Below are 23,084 nucleotides of genomic sequence, written 5' to 3' on the forward strand. Positions count from 1 at the left end.
CAAACAAAATTATAAATCGGTAGATACCTCATTAGTTAAGATACATAACAGTGCATATTAGCAGACAATTTTGTGTAGAAAAAGGGTATTCATTATTACCAATTCAAGTAGTGGCATCAAGGCAATCCAAAGTCGAAAAGAGAAAGAAAAAGTAACAAAAACCAACTGTTATCCTGGGAGGTGTATAAACAACTATAGACAAAATCTGTGGCAATTCCGAATTTGTCAAAATTGTGATTTAAGGAGCAATAATGAGGCATATTTACCAAGAAGTCTTGTCCAATCTTGCACACTACACAATAAATAATCAGAGTCTGTATTAAAAATAGCTTAGCAGAGACCTGATGGTCAGTTAGCATTCTTGCTACTAAATAGGAATTACTCATATACACTTACCAATTACGTGGAATAAGCAATAAGTAAGCTCGATTGCTGAGTTCTAAAGCATAAATAGAACAAAATAGTTGCAAATATAATGAAGTTGCAGTATGTATAAAGTGTGACAAATTGCAAAGTCACAGTTTTACCTTAAATGATGCTGCAGTTGCAGATGCGCAATAATTTTAAAGGCTGCAGCGTGTCCAAATCACCACCGCAATTGAATGAAAGTTATGTCATCAAGTTCAGGTAAAGAACCCACATGGGCGAATTAACTGATATGTTGTAATCCAATTAGAGGAAAATGAAACGGGAATGCAATCCTGCGTTAGAGTAGGGGTCCCAATTACTTAATATACCAATCAATAAGCGCGGTCAGGGACCGTGTGCCTTTGTGCAGACATCTGTCTTACCTGCCTTCCGGCACCAGAATGAAACTAAGGGAGGGCGCGCTGCTGCGTCTCCCGATGTTATATTCAACCACTATTCCGTGAGCTGCAGCGGGCTCAGCAGTATTACTGAAGCCGCCATCTTGGGTGAGGGAGTAGCCCTCCTATAACATAGTCAGGTCCTCTGATAGGTTGACTACATAGGCTAAGTGGGAGGGAGCATTAGAGTAGTTATGTTGGTGCACTAAAAGTGAGCCACTTATTAGTTGTATGAATAATAATTAATTGACAGACTAAATACAAAACTCAGCGGATATTTGGAAAAGACGCTGCCTCAAAAGTACGTAATTAATGCCGTAATCATTAATTAATGAGTTAGGAGTTATACATTCATTATAGGACGCCACAGATAAGTCCATGATTGTTTATCCACCTTTACCCTTCCCATATATTATTCATAACTAAACTGCTCTTAGGGGCAATAGTGTGTTACAATTCTAGCGTGTCACTGACAAGTCGGAGTTAGGCAGTAACTGATTGGATGACAATAAAGCTTACAGACCAAAAGTTAGAATCAAATGCAAATTACAAAATATATAACTGCTATTTAGCAGTCGATGCTTGTACTATTTAATTTAAAACAAAAATAATTACAAAAAAGAGAAAGAGTCTCTATTTCTAGCAGCATAAATCAAAGAAATGCATGGAACTCATGATCTGAGTTGAGGCCCCTGGTAACCAGTCTATGTTTGCAAATAAGGCGCGGTTCTAGCTGCCTGAGCTTCAGTTCAATGTTACCTCCTCTCTTAGATAGAAAACCTGGGCTAATCCAGTGAACCGTATATCCTTAACATTATCCAATTGGTGACAGGTCTGCCAGTGTATTGCCAGGGGATATTTAGATTCCTGGTTCGACAATGTGGAAAAATGCTCACGGATACGGATCTTCAGGGGCCTAATTGTGCTGCCAATATACATTAGACCACATATGCAAATGATGCAGTAAACCACAAATTTAGTGTTGCAATTAATGAATGAATTAATTTGATGTTTCCCGGTTGTTCCAAAATCAACTGTGTCAGTCTCCAAAGTGTTCATACACATATTATAGCTCCCACACTTGTGGAAGCTGTTTGCCCTGCCCTGTGCAAGCCATTTCCCCCATTGGATGGTTGAGACATGAAAGATGGACATAGAATGTTTTTCAATGTAGGTGCTTTGCTAAAAGTAATTGTAGGGTTGGGCTCAAGCCATTTAGCCAAGTCATGATCTAAATGTAGTAAATGCCAGTGGTGTTTAAGCATCACATAGATACTATTGCTATCACTGTTATAACAAGTAATAAGTCTAATTTTATTAGATCGCTCATTTGCACAACTTAATCTGGTCTTGGGTGTCAGCAAATCGACTCTCCTCATACTAGACACTTCTCGCTCAGCATTGATAAGTGTAGAGGGCTTGTACCCTCGTGTTTTAAATTGCCCATGGATCAACACTTTTTCCACCGCAAAGTTAACATCAAGTGATCAATTCCTCTTTGCTCTAATATACTCCCCTTTCAGGATATTGTTAATCGCAGAGTTTTTATGAGAACTAGATGAATGTAACACAGCATTAACTCATGTCAGTTTCCGATATGTTTTAGTCTTGAAGCCATCCTTAGACACAGAAATGTTGAGATCAAGGAAATCAATTGAACAGTCATTAAATTGGTGTGTAGACCCCAATCATTGGCGTTGAGGAAATTTACAAATTGGGACAGAAGTTCCACAGTACCAGTCCAAATCATGATAACTTCATCAATATACCTTTTCCATAGGTATATTGATGGAAAAAAGCCAATATTGTTAAACACATATTGCTGCTCGAATTGATGCATGAATATATTTGCCACCGGGGGTGCGGAGCTCGCCCCCATGGCAATAGCAGTTAGTTGTTTATAATATGTATTGTTAAACAGAAAGACATTATTTTGCAAAGCACAGAGAAGTAAATCTTTAACCATTTTGATATGCAAATGGTATGATGCTGATTGTTGCTGAAAAATGTAGTTGATACTGTCAATTGCTTTCTGGTGATCGATGGATGTATATAGTGCCTTAACATCGAGTGTGACCAATAAGACATGAGATTGAGGTGGTAAATTCTCGAGTATATGTAAAATGTGCATTGTATCACGTACATGTGTGGTTGTGGTGCATACTATAGGTGAAATACATTCATTCACATATATCGATATCGGTTCCATAATACCACCTGACCACTGATAATAGGCCTGCCTTCCTGTATATTCACATATGCCTTTTGAATCTTCGGTAGAAAGTACACAGTTGGCATGGTTGGTTGCTTTGGAGTCAAAAATGCTTTCTCTACATCTGTAATAATACCTAGATTGAACCATTTGTCAGTGATTGTATGTACTTTTTTACGTGCTTGCACTGTTTCGTCTGAAAGAAAACCTCCTAACATATTGATGAAGGACCGCTCCCTGAACCCTTATTCAACATTGAAGAACCTATTATGAGTTGGAATGGATGTCACGGTTCACCAACTTCCTGCTAAGGTGGGAAACAATTACATCAAAGTTATTTTAGTTTTTGGCATCTGGGCATGTCAAAGCCTTTCCGTTGAAGGGAACCACTGAACACATTGTGATTAAACCCTTAAAGTTCTTCCTCCTCCAGATAGAGTTTAATAAAAAATATGCTAACTGATAATGGAACCCTTTTCATGTACCAAGTCATGACTAAGATGAAGAGACTGTTAAACATTGAGAACCTTTGTGCTGTCCATTTACCATCCACACAACACACAGGGATGGGCTTGTCTGCTGTCAGGAAAACACTACAAAGGGTTTTTCCACCTTCCAGCTGGTCCCCAGGAGAGAACCTTGTGTTGTTCTGAACATCCTGTGGGGAAGAATGGACGAATAGCAGGATAAGGAGATGGGAATTGAGGCGTTGGTCCAAGCTACACACGATTGGCTAAGACTTATCAAACGTTTTGACCAACAGCAACTGCAAGACAGCCAAGAGAAACATAAAAAGCTGAATGACTGAGGGTTGCACCTGAGAAGGTTTAAACTAGGTGATCAAGTGCTTATCTTGTTGCCAATATTAGAGTTGAGACAATTAAACATAATCAGTGATGATAAATACCAAGTTCAGTAGGATGGCTTCCAGAGAACTGTCAAAGTTTATCACATGAATTGGCTGAAGGTATGGCAACAACAATTCTTCTCTGATGTCCACTTGTTAATTCCTGGTGATACACAAGCTTTGGTGGAATTGATCCATACTGTTCTTCCTGCCAACAAAAGCAATATCTAGCAGCCTACCTATGACACATTGGATGTCTTTTGCAAATGACCTGGTATGTCTGTTTGTGTCCAACCTCATTCATGCAAAGATCCCTCATAACACACAACACAGAGATTGCCGACATAATTGCCATGGGCAACTTAGATCTCCTTGCAATCACTGAGACCTGGCTCCACGATGCCGCAGATCCTACACTCATGATTGCCGTACCTGACAACTACAACATACTAAGAGTCGACCGGCCCAACTCTAGAGGAGGTGGCCTGGCCATCATTGCCAAAACTAAACTAGATGTAAGACTTACCCCTCACCCGGAAATAACATCTTGCAAACTTCTCACGGCCAAAATACCTATCTCTAATAACAGTACACTAACTGTCCTCCTGGTGTATAGACCATTAGCCCACTAGGTAACTTTGAGGAAGACTTATCCAGGCTCCTTACCAATAACATCAAAGACTCTATCCAGCTCCTTCTATTAGGTGACGTTAATCTGGGCTTTAATGATAATAAGGACAAACAAGCCTATTCCATTCAATCAATCCTAGTTGATCATGGCCTCACCCAGAAAGTTCTAGCCCCCACGCACTTAAAAGGACGGACACTAGACTGGATAGCCAACCGAAACTGTACCTCTACCATCGCTAACATTCTACCACAAACGTGGACTGACCACCACCTCATCTGCTTCTCATTAACTATAGAGCCGCATAAACCAAAGAATCAGAAATCAGCACCTCCTATGCCAACTAGAAGCAAAAAGGATATTACGTCTGAAAATTTGCTCCCACTCCTTCTACCAGCCCTCACTGTTAGCGATACTATCACTGACACTAATACGCTAGTTGAGACATTTAACAACGCTATGTCCACAGCCCTGGATATAATTGCCCCTATCAAATTACGTAAAGGTAAACGAGAATCTCATCTTAACTCATGGTTCTTCCCGCAACTCAAAGAACTATGAATCCAAAAACGTAAACTCCAAGCTATCTGGAGGCATACACCGTCGGTGGAGAATAAAACCCTTCTTGACAACCTTTCTAAAAAATGTAAGAAGGAAATAATCCAAACCAAAAAAGACACATTTAATGAAAGAATTAGCAAAGCTAACTCTAATTCCAAAGAACTCTTCTCCATCGTTCGGGAAATGGAAAATCCCAGCAACTTTATTTTTGATATGCACAAAAAGCAGAAAGTTTCACTTGCCATTTGGTCAATTTGTCAATTTGTTTGGCTTGCAAAGATAATTTGGTATCCAAGCTTTCAAAAAGTTTGAAAAGTGAGGATATTGCCAGATTCTTGGCGTGCAGGGTGCTCTCAATCAAAATTGTGGAAGAGATGTTAGATTGCGGATTGAGGGAACGTGTAAATGGAAGTTCTCGATGTCTGGGGGTTAGAGCAATGTATGAAGATGCCACAATCCAATTATCTTCAGCATAGATATAAGAAACTTTGGGCAAATGAAAGCAGTTTTTTGTTCAGCTTCATCTACATTGAATGAGGAGTTGGAATTCAATTCAATAACAGCAGTTACATTCATAGAAGTATAAGGAATCACAATCGGGATTGGTTGAATGCTCAGTTCTGAGCAGGCTTGGAATCAGTGCTTTATTGTCAGAGACATTAGCTAACGATTCTAAATCTACTCTGCCGGTATCCAGCTCCACTTTTTTTGGGACAAGCAGCATCCAGAGATCCATCCTGATTGTGAACCTTAAGTTTGTCAAATGAAAGGAGTTCACTTCCTTTAATCAAAGTGGCATCAGAAATAGATGCATTGGTCAATGCATCAAGTATGGGCGTTAATTTATTAGAGTCCGGAAAAAAGGGTAGCATCACAGAGGGGATTTGGCTATGGGAGGTGCCAATGGAATTACATAACATTTGCTGTATGCTCCCTGATTTTGGCATTTGTTTAGAGACTACATTTATGCTTGTGTGTACCGCCACACCAATACGTCTCCTGGGTGTACTACCCATTTGTTTTCTTTTAGAGCTCACCATTGGTGGGCTCTTAAGATCAGGCATAGATGATTTCAAGGTGTAGATTCCTGAACGCATGAGCGACCAGTAACCACCCAGTTGGTTTTTGATTACTGGGGAATGACCAATGATGTTTGGTGTAAGTTTTTATATTCGTTCAGACAACTTAGACGACAAGTACGGCTCAAAGAGCAATAAGATCCGCAGGCACCGTACAATTTAAACTGTAGCTGTAGTTCGCATAGAATATGGAAGAAGTATGGCTCAAAGAATATATGAGCACTAGCCGAGCCACTGACAAACAGCAACTTAACTCCTCAAGCGACTTTTGAATGGCAGAACTCACACACCACAGCGCTAGCCATTGCATCCTAGCAACACCGTCGTGTCAGGCCCCCTCTAGACACACATGCCGCTACGCCATCAACACAGCACACCAAGAAACAGAAATGCATGCAAAGCTCGAGGTATTTCTTGTATGTACGCGTCAAGGGAACAGCACATGCATTTTCTGGCTCTCTCCTCTAACCTTATCCACGTTCCTCTATTTCAGATCCAAGAGCACAGACTGACAATGCAACTGGACGCAGAGCAGAGCATGAAATGACATAACATCTATCTCCAACCTTGTCCTCAGCCGCACTATGTAAAAATAATGATAAGGTACCGCATTCAGCTTAATTTCACTTTCCTTTTTCAATTCAGGGGATTGTGGGTCATTTTCCGAAAGCAGTTGCATGGTGCAGACTTGTTACGTGTGCACCTCTGTGCAGACAGGCCACCTTGATGAAATTATCATCAGCTAAACTACGGATTGCAAAATGGAGTATAAAGCAGGCGGGATTTGCTTCACTCCACCTTTTTGCACTTCGTAAAGCAAACTGTGTAAATGCCGACTGCCATTTGTGCAAAGTTAACAGCATTCGCAGTGTATTCCTAAGGAATCGGCCTATTTTCGCAGGTATAAAAAGCAAGCGGATTCGGCGCTAATCCGATGCATTACCACCGGCATCGCTGCAATGCATGGATATGCATATGGTGCACAGCATGCGGGTGGAAACGTGGCAGTTCCTCCCTCTACCCCGGCTCCAACATACACATTAATGAGCATATGGAGCAGCATACAAAAGCATGCGTGACAGCGTTGTGCATGCCTTTTAAACATGCAACTCCACAAGGAAAACGTCCCAGACTGCCAGTAGCTATAGGCGAGAACATTCGTAACATTCGTAATCTTGAACCTCCTTTACACGTAGAGTGGTTGTTTCAAACCCATACAGATTACAATGGCAAGAACACAAACACGTTATGTTTGTTTAAAAGGAAAACGCTCCTGGGCTCATTTTGTACCCCTCGAAACATGAAAAAAATGACAAGCATGCATAACACCTTTACGGGTGCTTTTTTGTACGTTCTACCACACTGTCAATCATACGCATGGGGCTCCTCCATGCAACGCACACTGTGAGGCACATGTCCTAATTCCTGTGAAATATAAAGGAGAGCAAACGCAATATATCTGACTGTTAAACATCCAAGCAACACAAAGACAACTGAGCAGAGGCCGTCCTTCCCTCCTTTTACCATTTAAAAAAGTATATATATTTTTTCTTTCTTTTAGTGGAATTGTGTATATATTTACAATACTGCACACCATATTATAAGGAAACTATTTTAGAAAGACCACAATGCACACGTTATTTCAGTTGACACCTATATATAAATATATAATGCGTTTTTGTGGCATGCAGCAATATAATTTGATCTGCATTCCTTCAATTAATATGTAAAACAAAACAACAACAAAAAACAATTTGGCTTTAAAAGAAGCATTCACAAGTGTATTGCATGTTATCTCAAGCATAAAATATAAATAACTGTAAATATGCACCTCAACAGATCTGTACCTTGCTGCAAGGGGCAATCCAGTATGCTATGGCGAGGAAAGGAAGGCCTACAGAGACGCCAGCAACAGTCATGCATTTCACAGACACAGATTGCTGACGTAAGCCTGAGAGATTTTCATACCACATGGTGAGTAATTGTTGCTGGCAGTTGGGATGGGCAACAAACTGCAAAGAAAGAAAGGCACATGTCACCAACATGTCGTGATCATAACGTGTACATTCAAAGCCATGCATTTATGTTGTGTCATCAAGAGGAAATGAATAGTAAATAATGATTATTGATAGAACGAGTCACTTCAGAATGAATAGGTTGTTTGTCTTTTTCAAAGCTATGCACTGCTTACACTCTGACAAGTAAACGTAAGAAGTAGATTCGTGGTATATGCGATTTCAATGCCCAATGTCCTGTTGTAAAACCTGCATATGGAACTTAGATTGCAAAGGGTGGACTGGCCTATAGGGAACCCTGGAGATTTCCTGGTAGGCATCTGCATCCTAGGCAGGGGTGGACTGGCCTATAGGGAGCTATGGAGATTTCCCAGTATGCCTCTGCACCCTAGGCAGGTGTGGACTTGCCTATAGGGAGCTCTGGAGATTTCCTGTTAGGCCTCTGCACCCTAGGCAGGTGAGGACTGGCCTATAGGGAGCTCTGGAGATTTCCCAGTATGTCCCTGCACTGAAGGCAGGTGTGGACTGGCCTATAGGGAGCTCTGGAGATTTCCCAGTATGCCTCTGCACCCTAGGCAGGTGTGGACTGGCCTATAGGGAGCTCTGGAGATTTCCCAGTATGACTCTGCACCCTAGGATGGTGTGGGCCTGCCTATAGGGAGCTCTGTTCTGCATCCTGCACCTCTTTTGCGTGATATTTCCACATTTTTTCCATAGGGAGAGGGTTGGGCTTTTTTAACTATTTCCAGGGCCTCTTTTGGTTCCCGGTCCAGCCTTGAGATTGCATCAACCAATTGACCTGGATTGCTGGATTTGTACTTCTCTACCCCTCGCTTGCCTTACTGCCATTCAGGCTAGTTACTTTGAGTGATTCAATTATGCCAGGTCTATCGACCCCCATCACTCCTATCCCTTGTGCCTTTGTCACTTATACTATGATGCTCATGGTCTCTACCTCTCTCCACACCTGCAAATATAACCAGTAGTTTAGTGGAGTTGGTTAAGTGCAAGGTTGGAGTTGTATATATGTATCGTGCAGTTCTGACCCGGGCTTGCTCACTCCCCCTAAGATCCACTAAAACAGATAGGGCTGTCCAACTTCAGGCCTCAAGGGCCTGATCCATGTTGGGTTTTCAGGATACCCCTCATTAATATTCATGAAATACATTTTCGAACAATTATTTGATTCTAAATGTATGCAATTTTTTAGTCATGGTTATTAATGAGGGTTATCCGGAAAACCAATCAGGATTCTGGCCCTCGGGGCCCGGAGTTGGACAACCCTGCACTAAAATACATGTGGCTCAGTGCAATGCTGTCAGGAAGCATTTCAACATAGGAGGGGACATATTTACAGTCAAATTGTGGAATCTAGGATCAAGTAAAGTGTATGGCATTTTTGGAAAAAAAACATTTTATCAGACCCATACCATTCCAGAATCATTTGGTGTTCATAAAAATCAAGTTGTAAAAGTAACCCATCCATAGACAAATTATTTGGGTGATCACATAGTGAAGTCAAAAAAACCTTTAGATTTTCAGCCTCATCCCAGGAAATTGCTAGCAAGTTGTTCTCTGAGTTTGCAGCGTCGAAAGAGGAAGCGATGTGTATGCTGGATTGGCTGGCTTAGGTCATGTGTTTGGTGGCCATAGTTCAATGTTCTAAGGACCTCTGGAAAATGGAGTTCTTACAAGCTCCAAGTTCTCTGCTGGCACATGCAGGAGGCACTGTGATGTCACAACTTGAAGCTTAATAACTGATTACAGGTCACTTGTGATGTCACAACTAGCCTGTGATAAGAACATTATTCCTACGCTTTTATACAGATATTGCAGGCTGCCATGCATAATAAAGGCATACCTGCCAAGATATGCTTGTTCGCTTTCATAGTGTGGGTTGGTTCTCTATGAAAGCAAGGTCCGTAAAAGTCAATGTTGCCTCTGCTTATGGTCTTGACAACAATTATCCCCTCCAAGGAGGTATCTATTAATATGAACTCATATGTCCTCTTTGTACTCCTGAACCACCCTAACTTAACCAATTGCATGTCTGCCAACGTACCCTTCCTTTTAGATCCATAAGCATCTTGCATGTAGGAGTGGCCAACTTGATAGATTCCATTCTTCCACAATCTGCTGCCTGACCAGTAGGAATGCTGCTGACAGTGGTGTCTGACTTGTAGTGCCATAACACATCTACGAGCTGAAAGCAATTTTGAAATCTGACATTTTTTCTTATTTCTGATGTGTTTTTTTCACCTTATCTTTGCAAGCACTGGGTCAAACTCTTGTAGGCCCGGTGAATGGTGTATTTGGGCTGCACTGCTGTAGTGAATATATGTGGATCCTAGGCTCCTCAGAATTGCACACGTTGTGTAGATCTCTTGCTGTATTTTTTTAGTTTGAAGTATGGATCTCATTTCAATATCCTAGCTGACAGTTAATTTGGAATCTTGTTCAACAAGATGGCTCTCCCACGGTGTGCTTTAACCTTAGCAAACACATTGTCCTCATTTGCCTTTGACAACCACCTAAGCTTGTCGTTTGTAAATTCAGCAACACATTGGTCCATCAGGAGGGTCAGTGAAGGTTTATTAGGTCTATCAGGAGCTTCATGAGTTTGTTATAGTTTTATTTTGGTAATACCACTACCAATTTTACCAGTCTCCAATAAATCAATGCTACACATCCTAGGGTCCTTGGGATGAATTTCTCCTCCTTTGGGGGCAGGCTTGCTACAGGCACGGCTCTGCAATTTGATGCCAAGATCAGAGGAACTGCCATTTGAAGTGGGAGGCTGGACTGTAAGAAATGTGAGGTGGCTTTTAGCCATTTGGCTGATACCTACTGGGGATTTTGGAAGTGCCGCTGAACCTGGCATGCCATGGACATGTGCCGCCATTTCATTCAAATATGTCTGTTCTTGCTGACTTTTCTGTTCTAGCTGTGACTTGCGGCAGATTAACTCAGCATCCTATCTACACATGCCATCAACCAATTGATAATTCATTAGCCCCAGCTCAATCTTATTCTGAGCTCTCAATTCTATCACCACCAATACAGATGTGAGTACATGTGCATTGTTCACGGCCTTCTTAAGATAACATATTGCTTCCTTTCTTCTGGTTCCCTTAGTGTAGCTACATGTCCGCCTAAGTGCGTATCGTTTATATAGGGAAGGTAGCCACTTGCATGGTGACCCTTCAGGGGGTGGTGTGACAAGTCGGGTGATTGGATGCACAGGTGCCACTGGTGTACTGATAGCCTTGTCTGGCTGCATATACACGATAGATATGTTTGCTAAATTATACCAGGTGTTCCCTTCTCGCCTAGCCCTATACTTTTTTATCTGTTGCCTCTTTCTGTATTCTACACAATCTTTCTAGATCTGCAAGTTCCTATCCACTCACCTCATTCCTTACCTGACTTCCTCACACTCTACATTATTGTTAACTATTATGTTGGTCATTTGTATGCAATTTCGCTTAGACAGCTCATTGTCTCCCATCTCAATAATCTCATACTGTTGCATAGAGCATCGGTTGCTAATGGTTCCTGGTACTTTTTGTTATAGTTTGGTGTTTCTCTGTGCAACATTTCAATGAGTGATTTCATGTAAGTGCCTGGTACTATATCTACATCCTGCCCTTCTCAGTGATCCAATTACCAGTGATCTCCCTTACCTTTCTACTCATCTTCACCAATGGCGTACTGGGTCTGGATAATCCTCAGGACCCTTTAATGTTCAACCCAGACTTGCCTTTCTGGGCCAATAAGATTCATGTAAAACAATATTAGTTGTCTAGTATGACTTTATTACGACAGGAACAATAAACTGAACTAGCAAAAAAGAAAATGGGGCTTAAACCAAAGCAAATTGGCCTCCGTGCAGTATGGTGGGAAAATGCACATTGTTGGTGAGGATTGATCCCCGCTCTCCAGTTGATTAAGGGGTTCACCGGTTGTTTAAAAGGCTCACCAGTGAACCCTGGCTCGCATTTGAATGAGTGGTTTACCAGTCAAGAACTCTCACATCTGCTTACCAGTGCAGTGGGATATGACACATTCGAATGCATGTGTTATTAAAAATGATGCATCCATGTGTGCACTTATTTTATGTTATGAGATAGCAGCAAGCATCTCACACAGCTTCATCTGCTGTGATTCAGGAATACATTGGGTGTGGGGATGTATTGGTGTAATGGATGTTTCAACTGAAAAAGAAGATTGCTACGTACACATTTCACTCTAAATCACAGTAGAACAAACATGCAAAGTAAACCATGTACACATTTGCCTGCAATGCAGGCTCACGGTCGACTACTGTGTGGAGTGTTACCCAAACTGATATTCTTTGATAGTCAGTTACAAAAGGCAAAGGAAAATGTCGCACAACATGTTTTTCAAGATGTCCCTCAATACGCCTGGTAGAATACAATTTGATATGACAGGTGTTACATGTTTTTGATGTTCATACAATTCCAAACGGCTGGGATCTATGGATGGGTATTGCTTAGTATGTTCTCACATAATTTGTTGCATAATCATTCTTCCTATGCAGTATAATTCTCCATTGCTGCCTAATAATTTGGACTTGATTGCAGTATTCCTACAGTGGCCTTGAGCACGAATCGAAAACTCGAGGCACATGTCATCTCTGAAAATAATCAAAAGAGTTCCATGGCATGGTAATGATGTGAAGGGGTCCATACAGGCCAAGGTTATCGTGTCATTTCATACTGTATGCACTGCCTAGCAACACTCGCCTGCCCAATTAGACTGGGCATAGTAATATTTATGTTAAAATAATTGTTGAGTAAATGGAGAAAATCCTTTTAAATGGAAAAAGATGGTTGATCATTTCGGTATCAAGGCTTTCTTAAACTACCTGACTGTAGAGTTTGCTATTCTGTTCACCGGGCTCAAATTTAACCTCTGAATTATTGCACAATCCCACCTCATTTCTCACGCATGACTCCCCAATATGTAGGTTTTCAGGTGGAACACACTTCCGTTGGTGAAAGACAGCAGCGGGTGATGGAAAGAAGCTCGAATTCAAGTGTTGATCTGCAAAAAGGACCACACGCCATTTAATTGTGTGGCAATCCATTTCCAACGTGTGCACCTCATTCTAGCCTTCATTTTTTTCTGTACTGATTTTGCTGCATATCCATTCCCAGGAATTGCTAACATTTCTAGAATGTGCCAGAGTATCACAAAATAAAGACTGTCGCATGACTATTGCCTACACTACTGAACCTCATTTATAACAGTTTTCACGTGTGTGGCTTATTTATCCTCCCTGTGATCCCAGTTAGGCTGTCCAATCACAAGCTACATTTGTTTTGAATAATAAGAGGTGCTGTAAGGGAGGATAGCTCAGGGGCGGAGCAACACAGGTTCGAATCCCGGGTCCGCGCTTAGAAACCAGTGGGTATTAAGCGCTATAAATAACCTATCAAATCATACATTTATTATGCCACGATCCTCACATTGAAGCCAAACATGTCTTTGCTTCAGAAAAGCCATTCATCGTTTTCTTGACTTCATAGTAACCTTGTTTCGTGACTAGATAGTAAACAAGATCCACCCTTTCAAGTTGCGGTAACTAAATACATGATCATCACAAAACCTTCATTGAGCGCTGTTTTGTGGAATCGAGCTGCACGAACTAACGCATATTAATCAATTCTTCTCAACTTTTCTGATGAATATATGGTTGTCTCTGTTATCTGTGTGTGTGTGTGTGTGTGTCTCTTAGCCTTGAACAATTCCAGGTGACATTTCTCCTCCCTCTCTGCCTCTTCCTCCACAGACCTTTATTTATTTTCAAGTCCCAAATTAACACAACAGGGCTCATTTTGGACTCCCCTGTCATAACGCCTCAGTTCACGTTCTGGGTAATATTCATGCTGGCTTGAAACCAACTGATTTCCTATGGAAGCTGCCAGCTTTTTGCACCAGCTGGCGGTTCCCTTAGGGAATCATTGTAAACGCTGCCTGCCATGCGTACCTGGCAGACAGAGTTTACTCTGCACTGTGTCATTTAAAGAGGCTTTGGCCACCTCTTTACTCTTCCATTTGCACTCCGCAGTGCAAATGATAATTGCCCCAAAAGCATTGTTTGCACATACGTGCAAACGTCAGCTGTCCCCTCAGGGGAATTTACGTTGTAATCCAAAATGAGATCCTCTGCGTTTAATATCTCTCTGGCCAAGTTTCCTTCAATTAGCCTCATTTTAAATGGTGTTTATTTATTGATTGCATTTTTAAAGTGCTCACACAGCCCGGGAGCATCGAAGCACTGTTACAGGAATTTTCTTGTTTTTTCTCAGTTGCGTATTTATAACGTGCTTATTAACCAGAGGTTTCTAAGCACGGAGCCGGGGATCGAAGCTGTTTTGCTTCGTGTCGTCTTGTTTCCAAAGCGAGCACGTTGCCGCTGAGCTATCCTCCGGGACTAGTAAGGCACATGGATACATGCGTGTGTGTGTTTTTAGGCATCCATTTTGGGATCGAGTGTCTGGTCAGAAAGGGGCATGGAACAGGAAATCCTCTCTGCATGTTCCCTTCCCCATGCATACAAAGTGACAGCCCATTGTTTGAACTTGATGGCATCCATTTGGATGTATTCTTATGATGACTGCCATGGTAGTTTTTGGATTTGTATTCATATTTTTATTTTTATTTGTATCTATTTGATGTCAATAGCACCTTTGCCAAAGCACTTGACAACAATAATTCGGGTCAATAAAAGGATAAATTGCATGAAACATTTTACAATGAAGAAACCGAAAGCGGGTGGTCTTTTAAGTTAAAGGACAACAGAGCAGAGTGATCTAATTAAAAGAGCAAGTTCATTACAATCCCTAGGTGCAAGGGAATAATACCATTACTGCGCCCCCAGAACTGCTGTTGGGGGGTCTCCCCCGCATTTATGTATGTGGTATAAAAGGGATCAAAATAAAAAATAAAATCTGCATTTTTGATGTCTCAGTAATGGGGGCCGCAGTAGTGACATAGATTCAGCAAAAGGAGGACCAGGGACAGATAAAAGAAACTGTGATTTAGATATAGGAGAATGAGTGAAAAGTAAAATGAAATTAGGGAAGACAGATAAGGGGGGCCAGTCCTCAAAGACATTTCAAAACAATGCACAGAAAGTGAAATGATAGATGAAATTCAAACGTTAACCAGAAAAGAGAAGAAGGCCATTGTTTACAGTACAGAATCACAAGGAGAAATGCCAGCACGAAAAGCAATAGCAGAGTTATAATATACAGTGGAAGACAGCCAACTAGTTAGCCAGGATGCCAAGAAGGAGACAATCAACAGTAATCCAGGTGAGAAAAAAGACAAGGCCAGTGATCAGGAGTTGAATAGCATAAAAAAAGAGAGAAGAGGGGGTGCTTTTTCAGTATTAAAGAATTGGAAATAACTAGTATAGCCAACAGCTAAATTATGGGATGAAAAAGAGAGTGAGGCGTCAATGAATATGCTGAGGTTGTGGGCAGAGTGCGATAACAAACTAGAAGAAGCAGGGAAAGGTTAAGGACGGAAGAGGAAGATGATGTGCGATGGTTGAAGAAGGGAAGAGAAACATCTCTGTTTTGGATGGATTGAGGTGAATATAGTTTGCAAACATCCAAGAATGAACAACAAGTATGCAGTCAGAAAAAGAAGAGTAAAGAGTCAGTAAGAGAAGAGAAGGAAATCATAATGTGTGAACTATCCGCATAAAAGTGATGGAAAAAGCCAAATGCAGCAGTGTTAGAAGAGAAAAAAACTGTATCTAAAAGAAAAGGGGAAAATGAGACAACCTTTGGTGCACCAACATTAAGAGGGGTTGTAGGGGAAGTATTGCCAGCCAAGGTGATACAGTAAGTATTGCCAAAGAGATATGAGCTAAAACCGCTGAGCTCACAATGCCAGACACTGAAGAGAGAGAGACTGGAAAGGAGAACAGACGGATCAACAGCGCTGAAGCAGCAGACAAATCAAAGGGGACAAGAAGGGAAGCATGTTTAGTGTAGCATGCAGAAAGGAGAGAGTTAGTCACATACAGTAGGGCTGTCTAAGTTGAATGGTAAGGACATAATCCAGATTTATGAACACTGTGGGATGCTTTTACCCATGCATCCATGCCCTACCATAAAACTGTGCATTGCTGGCATTTAAAACATCATGATGGCCAGAACTCCCCAGAGAGTGCACAGGGAAAACATGAAGAATAGGCTGCCACCCATTTTTGCCTATGTTGTGAGCACAGGAGGGCACTGCCTAAAACCACCATTGGGCCACACACACAGTAGCCTGAAACCATTGGGAATGGCAATGCTGATTGCCAAAAGCAACCCAGAACTATGGATAATTCATTTTCTTAATGTCGAAAATGGATGCAATGCTGGTGCTCACCACTATTAGAAAGCCAGCGTTTTAAAACCACCAGACTATTGTGTAAAGCTGAATGAATGAACCCAAACCAGGCCAAGGAAAGACTTGCTAGGAGGTGGATACAATGTAAAACTATATTCTGAAATGACTTGGAGGAAGTAATTATTTAATGTATATATGAAAAATAGCTGGGGATGTCAGCAGCTTAAGTGAATTTGGGTTTAAAGCCACTAAAATCGAAATGTTTAGAATAAATGAGTGACCTACTTGTGAGTGTCACATAGGTTGCAATTGTTTAAATGTCATAGTTTTGAACATAGAATCAGCATTCTAGCTGCATGTGCAAAAATTGTAAGTTGGATTTGAATGTAGAAAACGAGGAACTAAAGTGACATTTAGCTGAATTCTGCCTGAGAAGTACCCCCGACAGGAGTTGAACTGGCTCAACAAATATTCCTAGGCCTGGCTGCATCCTGCTGCCCCCACCAAAAGGAGGTGACACCTCTCTGATTGAATTAGGGGAGTGGTACCTGCAGACTGCAGGAAGTTGAACAAAGCCCTGTCCTGGACTCAGGCAAATGTTATATTGGGGGGGTCATAAAATGGCTTCCTCTTGGGAGAAACTGGGAGGGGCAGTGCCTGTGAGAACAAGCTGAGCTTGGGGGAAGTGGATAAACCAGAAATTCCACCATGTGCTTTGGAAAACCACACCCCTTTGGGGCCAGAGCATGATTTTAAAAATATGGATAATTCACATTGCGGACATGCCAAAATTATATAAATAACATAATCATTCTTGTGATTTTTCTGTGCACATTTTAAGAGGTGTTAGGACCCTGTGGTATGTCCTTGGGGATAGTAGCGGAAAAAAGGGTTGTTACTCCAAATGTATGCATGTTAAAAATCTGACACTTTATCATCTGAAACCCATATCCCTGGTGCACATGTGTATAAAATCTGGAAAGGTTTAGAGGTCGTTATCTGGATGAAAAGGGGAGAGTTCTGTCATAAGTGGACACGACATCGTACAAAGACAGGGATCGGATGGTTTGGTGCTACAGAAAATATGTTAACTGGACCTATAATATTAGAAAAATGGTACATAGATAAATATGTATTTGGGACAGAAATAGATTTGTGTGCAATTTGACAAGGGGAGGTTCCTCTGACCATAAAACCTACAGCATCACTCTGACACTCCATTTCTTTCCCCCAATTAAGGGAGAGAGGAAAGCTTGGCCAATGATAAGTAAGAGGGGCAGGCTTAGCTAGGCCCAGGCACACACCCATTTTCAAAACACATAAAAGGAACATTGAAACCCAGGTAGAGAGATTCACTTTCCACTTTCTTGCGGGACGCTTTGCCGGGAGACTTCAGACTTCACATCCAGAGATCCAGACTTGAAATCCATCAATCTCCAGAGACCAGAAATTAACTCCAGAATTTGTAGCAGAGAGGCCTGAATCCACAAGCTGAATCCTCTTCAGCAGGCCTCAAAAACAAACAAACTATTCAACAGCCGGACAAGCTGTTTGAATTCTTTGCCTAGGACTTTTGCAAGAACCTGTAGCAGTATCCAGAAAGCAGTGCTGTATCCAGAACCAAAGAGAACCAGAGACCAGATCACTGTGAAGAACTGCTAGCAAAAGTCCAGCCAATCCTGACCCGATCCGTGATGAAGTTGCATTCCTGTCCAAAATCTAGTGTGAGTACCCAGCCCGCACTGTGCCAAAACCAATCTCTTATTTTAAAATAATCTAATCCAAACTATTTTAGCCTATTCGAACTGCCTCCTAGAATCGTGTCATTCTGTCATCTTTAAAACTGAAAACTGTCATATGTCATTCTGAGCTTCAAAATTTCAAATCCGAAAAACTACCTTTACTAAATCTGCCGTATCTCCGGAACCGTATGTGCTAGGAGCGAGTTCTGACTTAAAGCTAAGATTCAAAGATTTCCAACGAGCCTAGAACCGACCTCCTACTCCTTATACTGCCCCTGTAATTGCGCTCGACGCATGCGACTAAATTTGCCACGATTCGACATTTTGCTTCATTTTAGCCACGTGTAAGAATTTTTGTCCTTGCTTTCGTTGCTGAAATTACTGTGCAACCTGACACTCATTCATAGAGCATTGCTAAAGTGATCCTGAACTGGTTCAAAGTATCTATCAACTACCCTGAACCCCTTATAGGGAATAGAAAGCCTTTTTAGCATATTTTTCAGTTAATTGCAACCACATCAAAGTATATTGCCTGTGTTTAAAACTCCTAACTGTTTTCCTCTAAGCTTCCTAGGGGGGAACTGAATTATATTTGATTGCATTCCTGAGAACTGTGTGCTCCCCTTCCATCTCTTTACATTGCATAAAGGGGGGGGGGTGAATTGTCAAAGAAAAGTGATCACATTGTCTTTTGTTGAAGTCATATCAAGTTTATTTTCTGTACTGCATTTTCATTCATCATTGCATTGTCTTTGAAGCCATAAAAGCATTCTCAGCTACTTTATCCTCTCTATATCACTTCTAAGCCATCAAAAGAGGGTACCACTGTAACATTATCCATTGTTGATCACTATCATCTTCACAAGTGCGCTATCAAATATTAATTTACTATAAAAGTGTGATAGATATATATTGTTTAATTTTCAAATAAACCTTTTAATTTGCAAAACAAACCTACTTCTTGGCTCAGCGGGGTCAGGGGGATTCTGAGAGAGGGGTGTTATATAAGGGTTGTCATCCAGAGTAACGAACTGGACATAAAAATACATCAATAAGGGCTTCCATCAGCATCCCAGACTAGGCATTGACTTAGCTGTATTGTTGAATTAAAGTCGCTTACAAAGTGGGGGCTCGTAGCCGGGGATTCTGGATTAGAATTACCACTTGTGCAGCTTAATACAGTGTGCCAACTGACCGGATACACATATCCGGTTATATCACCACGCTGTTTTACACTGTGAAAGAACTCCTTAAAGGAACGCTCTAAGAAAACGGTCTGTTTTGCAAAATAAAATACAAACTTCTGTAAGTCAGGAAGGAACTCAAATTCCAGAATGACGACACTGGTAGACATCAAAATAGCCAGAGAGCATTTCTTACATAAGCTATTTGTGAGAGGTGAATGGACTGAGCGGGGCCAGGATGCGTGGTTGCAGGCAATCACACGACAGGTCACTGCAACTGGGTTAGACATCTGGAGAGATCAGGGTCCCTTACATGTGGCCCAGAACGAACCATACATGGCTCCAAAAGCTAAAGATGAACATGACAAGATGGTTAGGATAGCGGCATATTTGTATCTATATATGGGAGCCATGCAGGACAAATGTGCTGAAGGCCAAGATCTGGCAAGTAGGCAACTGTTGGCATTAGAGAATGCCCAATCTGACCTGGTCTCTTCTGAGCAGAGGCTGCAGAGGAGCCAGGAGTCAGAAAATGATAGTAGGCAGTATATCATAAAAATAAAAGAGGACATGGATATACTGCAACAGGAAAAGACAGTCCAGGATACCAGAATTCTGGCTTTGCAGAAGGAGCACCAAGACAGTTTGGACTCCTTACTGCAGAGCCAGAAAAAGCTGGAGCAACAGATCAATTTCAACAGGGCATGCACAGAGCAGGTAGCCACCCTGCAAATCCAACTAGACAGAGAGAAAGAGGAAAGCAATACATTGATTTTGAAAGACCTGGATACACAGGCAGAGTTTGATGAAGAACGCCAGAAAGCTGGTGCCTTTCAAAGGCAGAGGGACGACCTGGCGTCACAAATGCAGCCTCTTGGTCAGGAAAGGGATACCTTAGGCCAGGAAGTCTGCCATTTAAAAAGAAAAATTGAAGAAAATCACTTGGCCCTCCAGGGGCTGGGTGACCTCCAAAAAGAGCATCAGGGCTTGCAAGGTCACACCAGTAGGGTGGAGGAGGCTCTGGCAAGAAAGGAGCAGGCCAGTAGGGATGGGACTCAGGAGGTAACAGTCCTGCAGCAGAGACTGGCCCAGTACACCAGGACCAATCAGGAGGCACAGAGAGACAATGGGGCTCTCTGCCCGCACAATGATAGGCTCCAGCAACAGGTAGCCATGCAGGAGAGACTGATAGAGTCTAGTAAGGCCTTAACTGAGGAACTGAAAGCGCAGGCTCTTGCATTGCAACAGGGAGCAGGGGCTGACAGAGACGAAGTTTGCTGGGAAAGAGAAACACCTGAGCATAACCTCAGAAGCCCTAGTACCAGAGGCCTTCATCTCTCTCAGTCCCTGGACTCTGCCACCCCCATGGCCCTTGGCGCGCATGAGTACAGGGCCACAGGAATGGCAGATTACTATCCAGCCAAAAGTATGGGGCTCATAGGCCAGTACCACCCAGGAATGGATGGATGGACACCGGGGTATGGGCACCTAAGTACAGTGCAATTTAGTGGGAAACCCCAGGAAATTAGGCCCCCTAAGGGCATCCTAAAAACCTCTGCCCAGTTAGGTCACTGGGGGGGTACCCATCAAATCCTGGTAGCAAGGAGGGATCTGAAGACTCCTCTGAGCGTCACAGGACACAGGAGACCAGATCCCCACATTCTGCCAGCTATTCCCAGGCTCGTAGAATCCAGGAAAACCTGGAAGATCAGACGGGCACCTCTGGGAGCAGTGCTTCTGAATCAGAGGATGAATGGACCAGGGTTACCCGAACCAAAAAGGCCAATAAAACAGATTAAGGCAATCAGGAGTGTCATCACGCCTTATCATAAGAACGCCAAGTATTCTGTTTGGGAACACTTGGAGCTCTATGAGCAAATGATGGAGACTTTCCATTTGAAGGACAGCAGTAGCTGCATCCAGTACGTCAAATGGACATTCTCCCCTGAATACTCCAGTTTCTTTGCGGGGCTGGAGGACCAAAACCATTCAAGATGGTCCACATATAGGGCGGCCATCTTGAAACATTTTTCTGTACATAGAAATCCCCGAGAGGCTCGCAAGGCAGCCTCCAATTTGCAATGTGGGGAGGATCAGGCCCCACAAGAATTTGTGCAAGAATTGAAGAATGCCTTTGCGCAGACCACCAGAAGGGTGCGCACGGACAGCAGAGAATTCAGCAACACATTGTTCCATGCTCTTCCCAAGTACATAATGACCCAGCCCATGAGAGATTTTCATGAGAAAAGATCTTTAGACTGGGTCATTGAGCAAGCCACCCGGATCTATGAGGTGCAGAAGCCCATAGAAAATAAAAGTAATGCACAGAAAAACCCCAAAACCAACAGCACCCCTGCTGCTGCCAAGGTGGCAGAGGTAAAGGTTGCCCCTGTTTTAGATTTGGAGATGGGGGGCCTAAAAACCTGCCTGCACTAAATAATTCACAGCCCAGAAGGCCCTCGGGCAGTCACAGACAGGGAGTCGAGGAGGCAGTCCACAAATGGGGTCCTTCGCTCCACTGATTATGTAAGTCCCCGCTACAAGGGAAACCAACCCATCCTGGGTTATGTGTGGACTCCTCCAGCCCAAGGGGGGGGGGATCCAGTCAAGCACCTGACCCAGGGAACTTCCTTTCTAACTTCCCACAGGAGGGCAGAAATTCCCCAAACACTGGGCAGAACTTTTTTCCCAGGTATCCACCCAATTTCCAACCCCAAAACCATCCATCCTTCTTTCCCCAATTCCCTGAGCCGAGACAACCTAATCTTGGAGAGGGGAGGCCAAGGGTGGAGGGGTACCCAAATCTTCCCAACCCGGGGTATTACCAGAGAAGGGATAGCTACCCTTCCCGGGATCACCCCAGGGGAGAAAACAGAACCCCGTATCAACCTGAGCGGGTTTCCCAACTTGAGCGCCAGGTCCAAAATATGGCACGGGATCTGGGTCACATACTGAGGGCTCAACAAAACCCTCAGATGAGCATGCCACCGCAGAATGCCCCAAACTCTGGACCTGGTGCTCCAGAACATTGACGGGGGCAGCACCCCGATAACCCACCGGTTCCCAGGGAGGAGGCACAAGGGGAAGGGGGGTGTAAAGCCTTGGAGGAAGCTTCCTTCCCAACTTGTAAACAGCCCCTGGAAACCCAGGAACCGGAAACAAAATCTCCTACCCCTGAAAGTCTGCCACCCAAGGAGCAGAGAGGAGGTAGGTGAAACAAAGGACCCAAACAGACCCACTTTGTGGAGGAGGTACAGGTCTCCCAATTTGAGGGAGAGGGATCCTCAGAGGATCCTGGGAAAAAGATCTTCTCCTTCAGAGATGGGGGAACTCCTCCCAAGGAAAAATGGGTCCCAAGAGATTCCAATCCAGACTGGGTAGATGTGGGGATTGAGCTGTCGCCGCCCATCATTCTATCCCAGAACCAACAAGACCGAAAAACCCTGGTTCAAACCCATCCTGGTCACTGCCTCCCAAAAGGCAGGGGCAGCCCAGAACCGGAACCAGGGGAACCTAAAACCGAATCAACAGACTGGGTAGATGTGGGGATTGAGCTGTCGCCGCCCATCATTCTATCCCAGAACCAACAATACCAAAATCCCATGGGTCAAACCCATCCTGATGACTGCCTCCA

At 42.8% G+C, this 23,084-nt stretch overlaps 1 protein-coding gene across 2 annotated transcripts in view; it reads right to left on the minus strand.

Moving 5' to 3' along the window:
* The window catches only part of TRPC7 (transient receptor potential cation channel subfamily C member 7), a 1,454,711-nt gene that overhangs the window by 465,112 nt on the left and 966,515 nt on the right, over positions 1 to 23,084 (minus strand). For both annotated transcript variants that reach the window (XM_069652608.1, XM_069652607.1), the window contains exon 4: positions 7,981 to 8,145. In XM_069652608.1, coding sequence (XP_069508709.1) covers positions 7,981 to 8,145 — 165 coding nt within the window. The remainder of the gene's footprint in view (positions 1 to 7,980; positions 8,146 to 23,084) is intronic.

Source organism: Ambystoma mexicanum, chromosome 3p, assembly GCF_040938575.1.
Source record: "Ambystoma mexicanum isolate Mex_15411 chromosome 3p, UKY_AmexF1_1, whole genome shotgun sequence".
Lineage (NCBI taxonomy): Eukaryota > Metazoa > Chordata > Amphibia > Caudata > Ambystomatidae > Ambystoma > Ambystoma mexicanum.